The 17,641-nt window shown below is 39.3% G+C and overlaps 1 protein-coding gene across 2 annotated transcripts in view; it reads right to left on the bottom strand.

Annotated features, from left to right (window-relative positions):
• Positions 1-201: 201 nt before the first annotated feature.
• Positions 202-17,641, bottom strand: part of LOC137192021 (dysbindin-A-like) — a 39,462-nt gene continuing 22,022 nt past the window's right edge. Inside the window, exons 7-11 of one of the 2 annotated variants that reach the window (XM_067602585.1) lie at positions 16,480-16,502; positions 15,842-15,988; positions 13,143-13,271; positions 12,366-12,621; positions 202-1,064 (exon numbers count right to left, since the gene is read on the bottom strand). In XM_067602585.1, coding sequence (XP_067458686.1) covers positions 1,049-1,064; positions 12,366-12,621; positions 13,143-13,271; positions 15,842-15,988; positions 16,480-16,502 — 571 coding nt within the window. In that variant the 3' untranslated portion in view covers positions 202-1,048. Of the gene's footprint in view, positions 1,065-12,324; positions 12,622-13,142; positions 13,272-15,841; positions 15,989-16,479; positions 16,503-17,641 lie in introns of both variants that reach the window. The other variant, XM_067602586.1, reaches the window with a different exon arrangement.

Genomic DNA, 17,641 nt, shown 5'->3' with positions numbered 1-17,641 from the left:
GCAAGCTCTGAGAAGGTCTTGTGGGTATTGCACAGGTATTGTGAAGTTTATATAGTGAGGCCGAAAAAACACACACACACACAAAATCGGCTGATAGATTCGGTTGATCAGCTGACTGTTTCTTTTTGCATCACTATATAAACCTCACAATACCTGTGTCTTCTCAGAGTTTGCAATGTCACAAATAAACAATATCCTCTAGGGGGCTTCAAAACTATTCAGTGTGCAGATAATTCTTTCTTTGGGTCATTAGTTGGACAAAAGGGCTCAAAGTGACACTGATTTGTTTGGATGTGTCATATTCTTCTGTGTTTAAACTTGACTTCTATCAGAGCAGCAAACAAAAGGCGCTCTCCAAAACCTTCTCAGGCTCTGATGCTGGGTGTAAAGTTCCTTAGTTATCTTCAGGTAGAAAGTATAAATACTCCTGCACACACAGAGATGGACTCTGCATAATTATTTGTCTACATTTCAGTCTTCTGAAGTGTGAAACGTGGGTGTATTTTCACTTTCTACTTAAGCTAGACTTCTATCATTTGGCAAAAGAATTGAGTATTATTGCTTGATGTATTATCTGTATTGTATGATTTGTTTGTCCATTCAATTGACAGCTAGATTTAAACGTGAAATCTAACATTTTCAGTCAGTATTAAAGAAAAAAGGAGTGCTATTTGATATAATTAATTGAAATGTGAAATTTTTAAATAAGAGGAAATAAAACACAAAAAGTTGGACATATTTAAAACTAAAACCCAAACTCAACATTAGTGATGACAGTCAATATAAATGAAATAATATACTGGGTCCTAAAGGCCAAATTCAAAAGCAGTGACACCGCCAACTGTAAGCAGTTCTCAGCATTTGGAGGTTGTTTTCATGACAATTAGCTAATGTACTTAAAAACATATAATTTCCCCTAGGTGTAAAATTAACTCCATCTTTCAAAAATAGCCTAGGATGGTCATGTCTAATGTGAGGGACATCCGGCATGCTGAGGTTACTTCCCTTAGTCTCTGCATCTCTCTGGGCACCACGCTGGACATAGCTGTCACCAGTGATCCACACTGTAAACATAAGAGGAAAATAAATGAGTGTAATAAATGCTTCAGATAATGAAAAATATAAAGTTAGAAACTATAAGGCATGGCTCAGTTTTTTATGTTGATGATACTATTACATCACATCTGTAGGATAAAATGGAACAAAGGGCACAACAGCTCAAAATAAAGATGACAGTCTTTAAAAAGATTTTTTTTTTCCTTTGAAGACAGACAATGTAATATCACTACTATTCCTCCCTTGTGTCTTATCCCTCCCACCGTGGATGCATGGAGAGATGCAATTAAAAAACACAAGGAGAGAGGACACAAGGAAATATGTTTTTAATAAATAAGATGTCCTTTCCTCTGAAGTGTCACATGAAGTGACATCCTTTTCTGATGATGGCAGCAGCTGATCACACCTGGATCAGCTGTCAGTCGGCTTTAATAGCTGTATCGACTTTTGATGGAGTTTGTGTACACAGCACAGCACAGCGCACACATGTGCTGACACTAATAAAGGTGCACAGTTATCATTGCCAGAGCAGCTGTTTCCTCTCTGCAGCCTGTTACGTGTTTAACAAACAACTGCACATGAATAAAAACCTGCATTCTGTGTTTATACTGTGTACTGTGTCCTGCTCAGAGGCACATGAGCCATTTCTACTGGCAGTGTGTTCATATTATTTATTAATTATTTGAGTCTATTATCGATATTCTGATTGTGAATTCATTATTTAATAACCCAGAATATGATTAGAGTGTCTTTTGAACACAGGAAATTATTTATTTAGCTAAGTGTTTCGGGGAAAATTGAAATTATGTAACTCATATCAAACCTGATGCTCAAGAATTTTTAGCCTCATGTGACTGAATGGAAATGAGGACTTATGAATTATGTAAAACAAAAATGTGTTTGAACTGTGTATCTTGCTGACAGACATATTCTTTAATTTAATTTCATCCATAATAACAGTTAATGGGGGAAATAATAGATCATAAAGAGTAGAATCTTTCTAATAAATGAACAAAGTTGTTAATGGTTCTTTTGTTGATCAGACCGAAAATTAACACAGATTTTTAACTAGATGATGAATCAGAAATCAAATAAAATGTCAAACTCGGGAGTGATTCACTTAAGTTTAATCTGGTATCTGTCTCCACTCTGGTATGAAACTGTAGTGATGTTGTGATGTATCAGATCAGTCAGATCAGCTGCAATGGCCAATCGATAACTGATATCCAATAAGGGGGCATGTCGGCCAGTCAAAGAATTCCATGGCTGCGCTCATGTTTCCTCACTCATAACTACTCAGAACTCTCCTCGCTCCTTGATCTTAGCATTCCTTCCTTATCACCTATCACCATATGCAGCTGCCTACTGACACACCTATAGAAGGTAGTCACTGCCTATTAAGCACAAAGCAAATTAGCCAGCCAGCTTTGACATTTTTTATTTGTTAATTCAATTAGAAAACTGTAGTTATGAAACTAAACATGTTAAGAGACATACATGTGTGTTCACAAACAAAACTTAAGAAATAGACAAAAATTTAAGAAATAATAATTAAAATAAGAATTTAAAGAATGAATACAAAATGAATGATGACAAAATTGTCTGGCAACAGCCAAACCTTCTGCCATGTAATTTCACTTACAAAATTATTCCAGTAGGTGTTGACATTAGGAATATAAATACTTTCCTCCTGAAATAAAGTACATACATCTCTATTTTTATTTTTAGATGGTACAAAACAGATTTTATCGAATTAAATGTCAATAGGGTGTTGTAATGAGATATCCATAAGACAAGGAAGCCTTCTGTAGAGAGCCACAGAGCCATTAGGTACATAATCTTCAGTTGATATTGGAAAATTTAAATGGGAGATAAATTCACTGAAAGTCATTTGATGACCATGTAAGCTGAGCAGCTCAGCCAACAAAATAATATTCCTATCACACCAGTTCTTTAAAAAGGTAAGTCTGCTTTTGTATAAAGTCACCTCTGTTCCAAATATAATAATTTTAAGGGGGAAATTGTGCATGTAGATCATTGTGCATGTAGATCATTTTCCATGACAATAAAGCTGTAAGAAGGAGAGGCCACCAAGTTAATCAACAGTAAACTTAGAAATGAAATTCCCTACCGATTTATAGTTCATAAAAAATGTTTTATCCACTTAATCTTAAATGTGTAATTCAATGTAGAAAAATCCATAAAATCCAAACCACCATTTTGACATGAATTTGACACTACAGATTTTCTAATATAATGTGTTTGATTTTTCCACAGAAAGTTAAATAACAGTCTACAGTTTTAGCAGACTTTTTCCTAAATGAAGTGAAGGTAAGGCTGAATAATCCTTCAGCTTTGGACAGCAGTGTACGTCCCTTCAATGAAAGATCTCTTTTAAGCCACAACTGAATTTGGTTTTAACTTTTTCAATCATCGGATTGAAATTTAGAGAAAGTCTGTCCTGTTGATTTTTGGATAATATGATACCTAAATATGTGATTTTGTCTTTAACAGGTATGTCTGCAAAAGGATGCTACCTTCATATACCCTTCCAAAACATCTTGCCTATAATAAATACATATTAATTAGGGACATGTTTTTAAGAACAACAGCTTGTAATGTCTGCTGTCTTGCCTAATTAGCTATCACCATATTAAGGGCCCATCATAACATGTCTGAAGCCCATTATCTTAATAAGTGACCCAACACTGGCTTCTGTATTCCTTCCTATATGAAACTGTCCATTGACAAAACGGTAGAAGGTAGTCACTGCCTATAAAGCACACACAGGTAGACTCTCCTGAACAAAATGCAAAGGGAATTCACAAATAATACTTAAAGAAATAGGCAAAAATTTTAAAAATAATAATAATTATTATATATTCAATAATAATTAAAATAAGAATTTAAAGAATTAATACAAAAACAAGTACACACATGACTAAAACAACAGGTAAGTTCAATAAATACATGAAAATATACACTCAATAAGAGTTTTTACAGCCCTCTCATTAGTGGTGACTTAAGTAGTCTGTAATTAATGTTCACATTCTTTAATAAAAATTTAAATTCAATTCAGTTTTTTCACAGTTTTTGCCATTTGCATGCCTTGTATTTTAACAAACTCCTCCTAGAGATTTAACAGTGACAAACTTCAAATTTTGTCAGCATCATCTAAAGACCTTTGCAAAATCTTGAGTTTTTAACTGCTGCAATGGCAACACAGCAAATTTCAATGTTTCGCAATGTTATGTCAAACCTGCCCCAAATTTCTCATACTTAAGAGTCCCAGCCTGAACACATCTATGTTTCAATATTGACTCACAGTCATAGCGCCATCTTCTGGCAACAGGAAGTTATAAGCCCCATACGTTTATTAACTACTCCTTGCAGGTAAACCAGACCCAGCTAAAATTTGGTCAGCGAAGTTGTAAGACCTCATAGATGCTAAATTGAGAACCTTTTAGAAAGTTTTAGTTTTCATCAAAAGCTGTTGCCATGGCAAAGCATTATTTGCCATGGAACAGGAAGCTGTTTTTGAGGGGCTAGGGACACATGACAGGTCCCTAATTCTGTAATATTGTTTAGGTGGCGGGCATGGGTGTGGCAGAATGGCTCGACAGCACCCCCTACAATACTTCAACCAAGTAGCCCCAGCGCCATATTAAACACACATGTACATCTCTTGGAACCATAGCTTAAACCCAACAAGAAGTCGGCCATTTTGAATTTAGTGGTCAAGTTTCTCTCCCGTGTCTCTGTTTGTAATTTCAGCAATCTCCCTTATTTTACTGTTTCCTGATGGCTTTCAGCCGTATCAGAGATGTATTAAGTTACTGCAAATGAAAACATTACCTGATGCTGCATATTAGAAGCTTTTAATTAATAAAATATCGGGGAACTCTTTTTGGGAAGATTTATGGGAAATTAAATTTGTCTATCCATTATTTTACAGCTGAGATTTTGCTGTCATTTGGGTCAAGACAAGCACCTCATAATTTAAAAGACACACCTTAAAGATCGTGGCCCTATTGTAATGGAGATAGAAATCTCTGCTGTGCTACGCTGATGCGCCAACTCAAACCTAGACAAGCCAAGCCAACACATGTATGGAAAAGGTCCAAAAATGTGTATTTTGTGCCCCCCTATCCCCTACATGCAATGTCCAATATTCAGGAAAATGCATATCCGTGTACCATGCCCTCTAGTAAATGCTGCATCATGTTGCTCGGGAAAAATAGCACTTGAACTGCGACACACCCCGACGTGTGCGAAGGTGTGAGGGCCCAATCATCACTGCTTGCAGCTTTAATTATTATTATTACTATTATTATTATCATTATTATCATTCCCTCACGCCATTGCATTTTATGGGGGGCTTGGGTTGCTTGAAAACTCACATTTGGCACACGTCAGAACTGGCAACGACAGTGGCTGAGGAGGAGAAGAAACAGGCCGCCACTACCATCTATGATCCTGTGCAACGCGAGATCGCTAAGGAACAAGATGAACAGACTCCGACTGCTGTCAAAAGCCTGCTTTGAATATGCTGAGTGCTGCATAATGCTCTTCACTGAAACATGGTTAAGACCAGATATACCCGATCCTTTGGTGGAAATTGAAGGTTTTACCCACATCAGCAGAGACAGAACTGAGGTCTCAGGGAAAAGCAGATGGGGCGGGCATGGTGTAGTGGTGTTATAGGCAGTATACAGTTTGGGAAACAGTCTGTAATGAAGACACTGAACTGCTGTATCTTAGCCTGCGGCCATTCTCCCTGCCCCAGGAAATATTCTGATATGTTCAGTTTATGTTCTCCCTGACAGTAATGCTTCCAGAGCTGCTTTCTGAGTGGTAGTCTGTGTACAAGATCAGCTGCAACACACCCCAAATGCCCCTATCTTTATTATGGGATATTTTAACCATTGCAACCTGAATATTGCACTGCCTGGTTTTGAACAATATATAAAATGTGACACCAGGAAAAACAAAATATTTGACAAATGTTATGGAAATGTTAAATGTGCATATACAGCTATTGCAAAACCACCGCTGGCCAACTCAGACCATGACACTGTCCATCTGATACCTACATACAAAGCAGCTCTTAAGAGTAGCAAGCCTCTGGTCAAACCTTTCAATGTATTGACAGATGATAGCATCGAAACACTTAAAGGCTGTTTTTTTATGTACAGAGTGGGATACATTCTGAGGAGGAAAATCTAGACTATGCTACAGAAGTCACTACAGACTATATTAAAATCTGGATTGATTCTGTGATCCCAAAAAGGACAATAAAGGTGTTCCCAAATAGCAAGCCTTACATCACCAAGGAGGTGAAGGACTGTATCAACAGAAAGAAACTTGCATTCAAGAATAATGACCAACTACAATTAAGAGCCGTACAATCAAAACAAGAGACTTAGGGAGGTGAAACAACAGCACAGGATGACACTTGAGGAAAATCTACAAAACATGAAAACTAGGAAACTATGGTACTCTGTGAAAACGATGACAAACATGAAATCCACTAAGAAACGTTTAAATTCTGTGGACAAACTATCCACAGCAAATGAACTGAACAGTTTTTATGAAAAGGCTTGATACACAAGACTTCTCAGCTGAATGCAGCAGTGTTTTGGAAAACATACAGTCCCCTCCAAAAGTATTGGAACAGCAAGGCAACTTCCCTTTTTTCTGTTGTTCACTGAAGACATTTGGGTTTAAGATCAAAAGATGAGTATGAGACAAGAGTTCAGAATGTCAGCTTTTATTTCCTGGTATTTACATTTAGATGTGTTAAACAACTTAGGATATATCACCGTTTGTATTACACCACAGCATTTTTACGTGAGCAAAAGTAAAGGAACAAATAATCTTGAAGTAAATAACATTTAATATTTGGTGGCATAACCCTTGCTTGCAATAACTGCCTCGAGCCTGCAACCCATCGACATCACCAAACTGTTGCATTCTTCATTTGTGATGCTATTCCAGGCTTTTACTGCAGCTTCTTTCAGTTCTTGTTTGTTTTGGGGGGTTTCTCCCTTCAGTCTCCTCTTCAGGAGGTGAAATGCATGCTCTATTGGGTTAAGGTCAGGTGATTGACTTGGCCAGTCTAAAACCTTCCACTTTTTTCCCCTGATGAAATCATTTGTTTTGTTGGCAGTGTGCTTTGGGTCATTGTCCTGCTGCATGATAAAATTCCTCCCGATTAGTTTGGATGCATTCCTCCGTTAATTGGCAGACAAAATGTTTCTGTACAATTCGGAATTCATTCTGCTGCTACCATCATCAGTTACATCATCAATAAATATTAATGAGTCTGTTCCAGAAGCGGCCATGCACGCCCAAGCCATGACATTACCTCCACCGTGCTTCACAGATGAGCTTGTATGCTTTGGATCATAAGCAGCTCCTTTCTTTCACCATGATCACTTTGGCCTTTCCATCACTTTAGTAGAGATTAATCTTGGTCTCATCAGTCCATAAGATTGTGTTCCAGAACTTTTGCGGCTCATCTCTGTACTTCTTTGCAAATTTCAATCTGGCCTTCCGATTCTTACTGCTGATGAGTGGTTTGCATCTTGTGGTATGGCCTCTATATTTCTTCTTCTTCGAACAGTGGATTGTGATACCTTCACCCATGCACTGTGGAGGTCGTTGGTGATGTGACTTACTGATGTTTTGGGGTTTTTCTTCGCAGCTCTCACAATATTTCTGTCATCAACTACTGTTGTTTACCTTGGCCGACCTGTTCAACGTCTGTTGCTCAGTACACCAGTAGTTTCTTTCTTTTTCAGGATATTCCAATTTGTTGTGCATGCTATGCCCAATGTTTGTCCAATGGCTCTGATTGATTTTCCTTCTTTTCTCAGCTTCAAAATGGCTTGCTTTTCACCCATAGACAGCTCTCTGGTCTTCATGTTGGTTTATCCTCTTTAACAAGAAATGCAGTCTTTATAGGTTTAAACCCAGGCCAAAAAGTAGACAAGTCATGCAGAGCTATTTAATGTTTGAACAATCAACCTTACAGGCAACACCTGGTCAACAAGAAACACCTATCAGTCACAGTCCAATAGTTTTGCTCACTTGAAAAATGGGTGGGTTCAAACAAAGGGTGGTATGTCCTGAGTTGTTTAACACATTTAAATGTAAATACCAGGAAATAAAAGCTCACATTCTGAACTCTTGTCTCATACTCATCTTTTGATCTTAAACCCAAATGTCTTCAGTGAACAACAAAAACAAGGGAATTTGCCTTGCTGTTCCAATACTTCTGGAGGGGACTGTATCCTTTGATGGGGTGTACAGGCTCTTCATCGACCCCAAAGAGGTGGAAACAGTTTTTAAAAATGACACTGTCTCACAAGGCCACTGGACCAGATGGCATTTCTGCATTTGTATTAAAAACATGTGCAAAGGAATTAACACCTGCCTGGTGCCCCATCTTTAAGAAGTCTGTGGATACTAACACTTTGCCAGTAATATCCAACCGGTCAAGGCAGATGGCCACCCACCAAGAGCCGGGTTCTGCTTGAGGTTTCTACCCATTAAAGGGGAGTTTTTCCTTATCACTGTCGCCAAGTGCTTGCTCATGGGGGAATGGTTGGGTCTCTGTAAATTAAAGAGTACGGTCTAGACCTGCTCTATGTGAAAAGTGCCCTGAGATTACTTTTGTTGTGATTTGGCACTGTATAAATAAAAATTGATTGATTGATTGATTGAATATGGAAAAAAGTAGTCATCACACCTGTCCCCAAAAAACCCTGTCCTAAAGAATGTAATGATTTCAGACCAGTTGCTTTAACCCCTATGGTGATGAATGGAAAGACTGTTGAGCAGGCTGAGGTCTGAGATAGGCCCACAGTTAGACCCGTACCAATCCGCATACAGACAACATAGAGGCACCGATGATGCCATCAGTAGCTTAGTGCACATGGTCACTAAACACCTGGAGAACCAAGGGCCTATGCTAGGCTATTGTCTGTTGATTTCATCTCTGCATTCAATACCTTACAGCCACACATGTTCAGATGTATAAGTCTATCATCCATAATTTTGTATAGTGATGTGACAAACACCATCTTATCCGCAACACAAAAAAACAGAGGAGATGGTGTTTGACCCCATTTCTTTCAGTGATCATTCACCAGTGGTCATCCATGACCATACCATAGCACAGATGGACTACAGGTACCTGGGCACCCACATGGACAACAAACTGGTGTGGAAGGTCCATGTGGATGTAATCTGTTCCCGAGTGCAGCAGAGGCTGCACTTCCTGAGAAGGCTCAGAACCTTTGGTGTGACCTGGGAAGTGCAGCTTCTTTTCTATCATGCTGTAGTGGAGAGCCTCCTGCGCTATGATATCTCTGCCTGGTTTGATGACTTGACAGTTCAGTCAAAGGCCCAAATCAACAGACTAATACAGACAGCCATGGAGATTATGGGAGTCCATCAACATCCCAGTCTTCAGGATATTTTTCAGCAAACCAGTCAGACAGTCATTTTTTGAATTTTTTTCTCCAGACAGAAAGTCATCCATACTGGATTTAGTGTGTCAGTTTTCATTTTACAAACATGTTTGAGGCCTTTAGAATGCACAAAAATTCACAAAATGTTGCACCCATGTTCAAACTAGTAAATATTTTGATTTGATATTTCAATTGGTCTTGGGTGTGGCACGCCAGCTCTATAGTGCCCCCTTATTACTTTTAGTATTTTTGAGGTGCTAGGGGTGCTCAGAAACTTATGAAACTTTGCACATATATCAGAAGTGGCGTAACTTGCCATCTGATATGGATCTTAGGCTTGGGTGTGGCAAAATGGCCTGAGGGCGCCATTTACAGGCATTGTACTTTAATGAACTTCTCCTGGAGAATTAACTAGAGCGACTTCAAATTTGTTAGGTGACATCTAAAGACTTTTGAGTTTTCATGGAATGCCCTTGACATGGTGTGCCGGTCAATTTTGCCCACTACATGAAATTTACATGGTGTGGTCTACACGATATACAGCAACATGACATATTTAGGGGGTGTTCTCTAGCACCACATATTGGACACAGGAAGTGATAGTTATGTGCTACATGCAATGTCCAATATTCATGAAAATGTATATCCATTTCAGTTGCCCTCTGGTGAATATATTGCTGCATTAATATTTCCCTTATGTAGCATTGTCTACTGGCAATAGGTAGTGAAGCCTAAATGACACATAGTACATCAAATGTATATACAATTAGCAGGCAGCTACACATTTAGGTTAGAGTAACCCATTGTTGTTAACTTTGGAGCCAACTACTTCACTTTTCCAGCAGTTGGGGAACTTTTCATGGTCTTGACAAGGTGCAGCATTTATTAAGTGACACACTGTAGTCTGTACTGTACATTTACCGCCAGACTGACAACTTACTGCTAACCTTTTCCTCTGCTCAGCTCGCATTCACTGTTATTTTTCTGACGCTCGCTCTCTCGCTTAACTACTCACTCGCTTACGCTCTGCCCTATTCCTTAAAAGGAGTTACACTACCTGCAGTTTCCCAGGCACAGACACAGACGTTAACTCACGTTTCGAGACAGTGCTGCTCATCAGTTCCCAAACGCTATGGATTTGTGAATGAATGGATATTTGGTGTTATTTTTGACATTTATAAAATTATTTTTTGGCCTGGCAGGGGTTCTCGTCGGCCTGGTGGCCCGCCAGGCCTGTACTATTGTAGGGGAAACACTGAGCTACAGAGAGAGGTTTAAAACCCTCACCTCCACACAGCTGACCAGTGTGAAGTGGATGTGAACGTCAGATGGTCCATTTCAGATGCAGCCCCCTCCCCTTCCCAATCTGACATCGGAAAGTGTGGAGGGAGGTGGTTTCTGAGGTATACTGGCTCCTATAGATCATTTAGACTGACCTTCCTGTATTTCAACCTCTCACTCTATGTGAATAAAGAAGTCAACCCCTTGCATTTTTTTTTAAACATAAAACTGCCTTGTCATTGATGTGTTATAGTTTTTGGACGACAACAGAGCTCTATGGCACAGAGGAATAAGATATGTCAGACTTTGGATATACACAGGATACTTGTTATTGGATGTATTCATTGTTGGTTTTCATGGGATTTGTTTACAATAAAAAGAATAGAGATTAAAGCTGAACGGGCACCTTACGCATGTCGGAGGGAGCAGCAGCCATGGTACCACTATTGTAGATCTATTTACATGGCTCTTAATTTTTAAGACTATCAGAAACTGTTTGAATGGGTAAAATATTATTTCTGTTGTAAAATACGTGGTGCTGGATATGACTTATTAGAAAATGTGTATACATTAGATGAACTGTGTCATTTAGGCCACATATCCTGTTGCATGTAGGCAATACTACATAAGTGTAATCTAAGGTGGAGTTACAACAACTTCCTGTTTAATGCCTCAAACGTGTTTTGGGCAAAATTGTCTGGCATGCCACGCCAAGGACATTCCATGAAGACTAAAAAGCTTTGCAATTTAACATTGTGAAGGTCGCTGGATGTCACCTACCAATTTGAAGTTGTTTAGGTTAAATCTCTAGGAGGAGTTTGTTAAAGCACAACGCCTATCAATGGCTTCACTTTACAAAAAAAATGCAAAGTAAATTTAAAATGGCAGACTTCCTGTTGGATTTAGGGTATAGCTCCAAGAAGCTTTATTTTAAAAGTCTGGGGATGGTACATCTGCCTCACAAATTTTGTAAATCTCATCATTAAAATAGTGCAGTACCCTTGCCACTCAGATATCGGCAGAATTAAACATGCCAGCATCCTGTAATTACCACTAGTGGCAGCAGATGGTCGCTGTTGCTGCTGTCTATACACAGAATTTATTACAGTGGGCCCCTCAATGTAGACTTGCCCCAACCTAAAGAGGTTAGAAGTTACTGTAGCTTGTGAATGCAGTGGTGTTACAACCAGATTTAGAGCTGAAATGACTGAAAAAACTTTTTTCACACAAACTCACTCCATTTAGCTTTGATTTGTCTCTTTATGCATAGAGGGTTTTCTATAAATGATCATGCACGGAGTAATCATTTACATTCGGGTAAACGGTGAAGCAACATGTATCTCAACCATATGGAAATTTAGCATTTGTGTTGAAGGCATATCAAATCTGAAAAAAGCTGCTTTTGACCACAGATTTCAGAGGAAAGAAGTGCTTAAGTGCTGGGACATGTTGGTTGGAGATGGGAGCTGTGTCAAGTAAAAGCAGAGGTCAGCAGTTAGTTAGTGTTTACCCGGTATTCAAGAAGTTTCAAGTGCCTGGTTGCCAGGTTACCCAGAGGGCAGGTCCCCTGCAGAGTCACTCTCATCAGAGCCCCTCAGTGGGCCAACATCCTGCTGGCCAATCAGTGACATGTCTGGTTGAATTTCCTCCTCGTCTGACTGCACCAGGGGCTCATCACTCTCCTCACTGGCCACTTCCTCTTCTTGCATCCATGCTATGTCCTGGTTGGATGGTTGGTTGTTTGTGGGAGGGTCTTGGTTCATTGGGCTCCTCAAAGATTCAGAAGAGCAGGACTCGAGGTCTGGACCTGTTAGAGAGGACAATTCTGATTCTCAGTGGACTTGTACCACCTGGACCTAATATATTCAACCTGTCACATGTGAGTTTTGTGTGGTGCATTCATATGGGAGACAGATCAGCTATAGCCCATTCATTTCTCCAGGGTAGGTGGGGCAATTTTAATATTGTATTGGATGGTCATTGATTTTTACTCTATTCAGAGAACAGAAGTGTGATTTTTCTCCACCAACCCGAATAGCTGCAAAACCATTTACCTGCCATATCAATGCACTAATTGATCCTCTGATAATTCAAGTTGATAAGTATTTTATGTCGAATTGTATTTTAAAATGACAGTTACTTAGCCAGATACAAGGTTACACTTACATTCGTCAGGTAGACAATAACACAAGAACATATACGTGTTAGATGTGAACCGTATGCATCTTTGCACATATTAGCAATGACAACATAATAAGCCAGCAAAAAATGTGGAGACCGTGTGCTACTGTATATTCTCAGGTTGTGGAGTAGCTGAGTTTGGGTTACCTGAGGTCAGTGATGATCCAGCACTGATGTCATCACCAGTGGAGTTGAGGAAGTCATCCAAAGCCTCCTGATCTGATATGTTAGCTACTGTCATCTGATCCAGAACACACATATCTGCTCCTGTTGGCTCTGCAAACAACAAACACACACACACACACTTCCTTAAGCTTTATTTATATACACCTTTCTTTTGGTTAATGATAACTTAGTCTTTTAAAGTTTTCTTCAGTTACTAGCAGGCATATACACATAAAGTTATTCAAGCCTGTCCCATTATCCACACTTAAGTGCACATTTACACACCACCAGGTGGTAGACAGGTAGGTCTCACATCTGAAAAATGCCAACATGCACATCACTTAACCCACACTAGATGCACACTTATCCTATTACTGCTTTGGAGCAGGCTTCAAGCGTATCCTACAGTTCATCCAATTCTATGCTTGACTCCATCCAAAGAATCTGTCAAAAATGTAGTTTATTTAATTCTCTGGATACCACTGAAGGTTGTGAAGATCCATTTTTATGGTGACCTGGTCCTGGTGGGACACAAGGCAAATTGGTTCTCTGGCTCTCTTATTCTCCATGAATAGACAAGACAAACTGAGATAGGAAAGATACCAGAACAGGTGATCCTTCCTCTGAATAAAAATCATTCAAATGTACTACATGTAAAGAAATAGGTTTACATCCAAAATCACAGACCCTGTTTACACTTGGTTTTAAAATGCGTCTTGGGCGATCGGATCACAAGTGGACAGCACTAAATACAAGTGTAAACGACCACCAAGACACAGTGTGATCCGATCACTCAAACCACTTCCTGAGGTGGTCTGGGATGTATTTGACCACATAGAGACGGGTGACAAATTAAAGGAAAAGCTGGTACAGGTCTTGACCCTTTTGTGAGGGGCTCCGGTGGCTCTGTTATGCTTTGGGGGGCATTTTTCTGACATGTTTTGGGTCCAATTGTCCCCTTAGAGGGAAAAGTCACTGCAAATCAATAGAGTTGGTCTGAGTCATCACCTTTACCCTGTGATAAAACATTTCTATCCCGATAAGAGAGGTCTCTTCCAGGATGACTATTCCCCAATTCATAGGGCAGGAGGGGTCACTGAATGGTTTGATGAGTATGAAAATGATGTGAATCATATGCTATGGCCTTCACAGTCACCAGATCTAAACCCAAACCTATGGTAGATTTTGGACTGACGTCCACTCTCCACCACCATTATCAAAACACCAAATAAGGGAATATCTTTTTGAAGAATGGTGTTGATCCTTCCAGAAGAGTTCCAGAGACTTGTAGAATCAATGCTAAGGCTGAGGAACACCGTTCTTCAAAAAGATATTCCCTCATTTGGTGTTTTGATAATGGTGGTGGAGAGTGCTGTCCAACATGTCAGTCCAAAATCTCCCATAGGTGTTCAATTGATTTGAGATCTGGTGACTGCATAGGCCATAGCATCATACTCATCAAACCATTCAGTAACCCCTAGTGCCCTATGAATTGGGGTATTGTCATCCTGGAAGAGACCACTCCCATCAGGATGGAAATGTTTCATCATAGGATAAAGGTGATGACTCAGAGCAACTTTGTATTGATTTATAGTGATCCTTCCCTCTAAGGGGACAAGTGGACCCAAATCATGCCAGCAAAATGCTCTGCGCAACATAACAGAGCCACCAGATCCCTTCACTGTAGCGCTCAAGCATTCAGACCTGTACCAGTTTTTCTTTTCATTTGTCACTCGTCTGTATCTTTTGTAGTGTAAACACTAATGCATCCTGATACGTTCCTGACAAGGACTTAACAGGAAATATGTCATCAATGCAGGACTTGGTGGTTGTTTTGGTGATAGTGCACCAACGCCAAATGACTTTGTCCTGCCAATCTCAACAGTTGGAATAGCCCTTACATGTATATTATTTCTTGAAACATTTTTGTTTTCTTAGCTAGCCCGTGCAAAACAAATCTGGTGCTTGTCTGGCGGAAGACTGATATAATAACTGTGCACGGGGCCCTTGGACCTTCTGCCGGAAGTGACGTAGGCAGTAACGAAATGGCAGTGGTATTGAGCTTAATGCCAGTCAAACATTATATCTTATCAGTACCTTGCACTAATTGAGTATGGTGTTGTCCCAGCGGGTGACAGATACTGGCATTTATTGTAAGTGTTTTGCATATCATTAGGGGTCCAAGCACCAATGGTATTGGAGCCCCATTGTATTTACTTTGTTTTGTTATCATTTAGCAATCCAAGCAAGGGGAGATCTAGTCAAGTGCAAAAACTGTGTCCACCATAAGTACACCCTATAACAAAGGCAAACACGTTTTGCTTTATAACTCCCACACCATATATTGCATATTCAAGCTTTATATCTATGCATTCAATGCACTGAGCTGCACACATGGTGAAGGCCATGCCCAATTTCGCCTATAATTATTTTCCACAAATTTGCGAAATACGCAAAACCTACTTTTTCGAAGAGGTCCTTGGTTTTTCCAATTGGTGTCAAATTATTCTTTGGAACAAGGTTAGCAATAGTTATTTTGCTAAATTTTTATGTTGCATTTTGTTTCCTGGCTACATGACTTCGATCTTTATTTGCACTGTGTCATTTTAGGAAACTGATGATTTTACTGGTCAATATTCATGGCAAGTAAAACTTACATGCTAAAAATAATAGTGACTTACTTCTGTGTTGTAGGTGTCCAGTGGACAGGTATTGTTCCATGTCTTGGTTAAAGGCTTCTTCATAGACTTTCTGTCGTTCTCTTAGTTTCTGCTGCATGGCCTGCTCCAGCTCTGCCACCTTCTGAGCATGCTCAGAATTCAGTTCCACTACAAACAGGAAAACAAATCATGTTAGAAGACCTTTTCATTTCTATACTGTTTTACAATGTACCATTAACAGTAGCATTAACATTAGTGTGTCTGTTGATAGCATTTTACATAAACAGGTTTATAATCAGACGCCAATCAATATTCTGGTCAATTATCCCTAACTTGTCACAGTCATATCCTGTGACAATTACACCGATACACTTCATCAACCATTCAACCCAATTTTGATAATACCTAAAGAGGCAGGTTTGTTTTCACATGGGTGAAGTAGGTGTTAACTTTGTTCCTTTAATAAATGAAGCTATATTTTAAAACTGTTAAACTTTTGTTTAATGTTAGATTTTGTCTTATCATCTCATATCATATCATTGATTCTGATGGTGAATTTCGCGATAATAGAGAACTAACAAAAGAGACAAATACTATTCACAGTACTATCATAAAGGTAGTAATGTATTGTATTGTGCAATAATCCAGCAGCAGCTCACCTTCCAGTGCCTCAACGTCCCTCCTGTTAACAAACATCAGACAAGTTTCCATTAACACACAACATGATCAGACAAGTTAGCATTACTGTCTGCCTTTCTAGTTCTCTGACTAAACAAACACTAAGAATCATACTCCATTGTCAACCAGGGAGTTTCAGTGCCTATGTAGAAGTGTCAGAGGACTCCCAATCCATTAAGGGACACATTTCCATAACTGTATGACATAACATGACATGACATGGCCCACAGAGCACTAACCCAGAAACCAAACCACAACTCACCACCAAGGTCCATGGTTGTAAACTTTCTGGAATTTACCGTCAAGAAGATGGTTCTAAAAATAGCTTGGCAGAAGAAAATTTTTCTGGAAGGATAACAGCTGATATTTGACCATGACTATTAAAACAGAAGTGGTTCAAAAACATAAGACATACACCAGGATCAAGAAAATTTCAAAGGAGACAGGGATCAGTTTCCAGACCCCCCTCACTAATATGAGAATCCACTGTGACTCTGGACCAAGACTATACGAGACCACGCAAAAAGCAGCCTGCAACATGAGGAAGCAGGGATTCACTGTGCAGATACCCAAATCCACTACCATGGATACAGATGCAGTGATGGAGTGGCTTCAACAGGCACAGCCATGGCAAAGAGGGAGAAAGAGCAATGGAGCAGCCCAGTGAGCAAAGGAAAGACTAAAAGAATTCGAATGGATTCTCTCAAAGTAATCAGTCCTTCCCTATGGTACGTGAAACAATGCTAACTAAATAAGGATCCAGCTGAACAACTTATAAGGCATTAATACAAGAAATGCTCTCCTATATTATCCAGTGAATATTTGCCCATATTACCCGAACCTCCTTGCGTTGTCCCCTGGCCCTCCTTGTTTTTAGAGCAGATAGTTCAGTGGAAATGTAAGGTACTTAAATTTACTTTGACAACCTCAAAATGACATCTTGTTTTTTGATTTATATACACATATCCTGTCTCTCTGGGATGCACTATAGCAGGCACTCTTATATCTCTAGTAGCCTTTCAGATAATGTTTTTATTTTTTTGAATGAAGCAAGTGCCCTGCTATGTTAATTCAATAAATATTTGCCCAACCTATTTACGATGTCCCTCCCTTTTTGTTCTACATGGTAGAATGGTGAACGCT

The sequence above is a fragment of the Thunnus thynnus genome, chromosome 10, assembly GCF_963924715.1.
Source record: "Thunnus thynnus chromosome 10, fThuThy2.1, whole genome shotgun sequence".
Taxonomy (NCBI): domain Eukaryota; kingdom Metazoa; phylum Chordata; class Actinopteri; order Scombriformes; family Scombridae; genus Thunnus; species Thunnus thynnus.
This window is presented reverse-complemented; position numbering and strand designations above follow the sequence as displayed.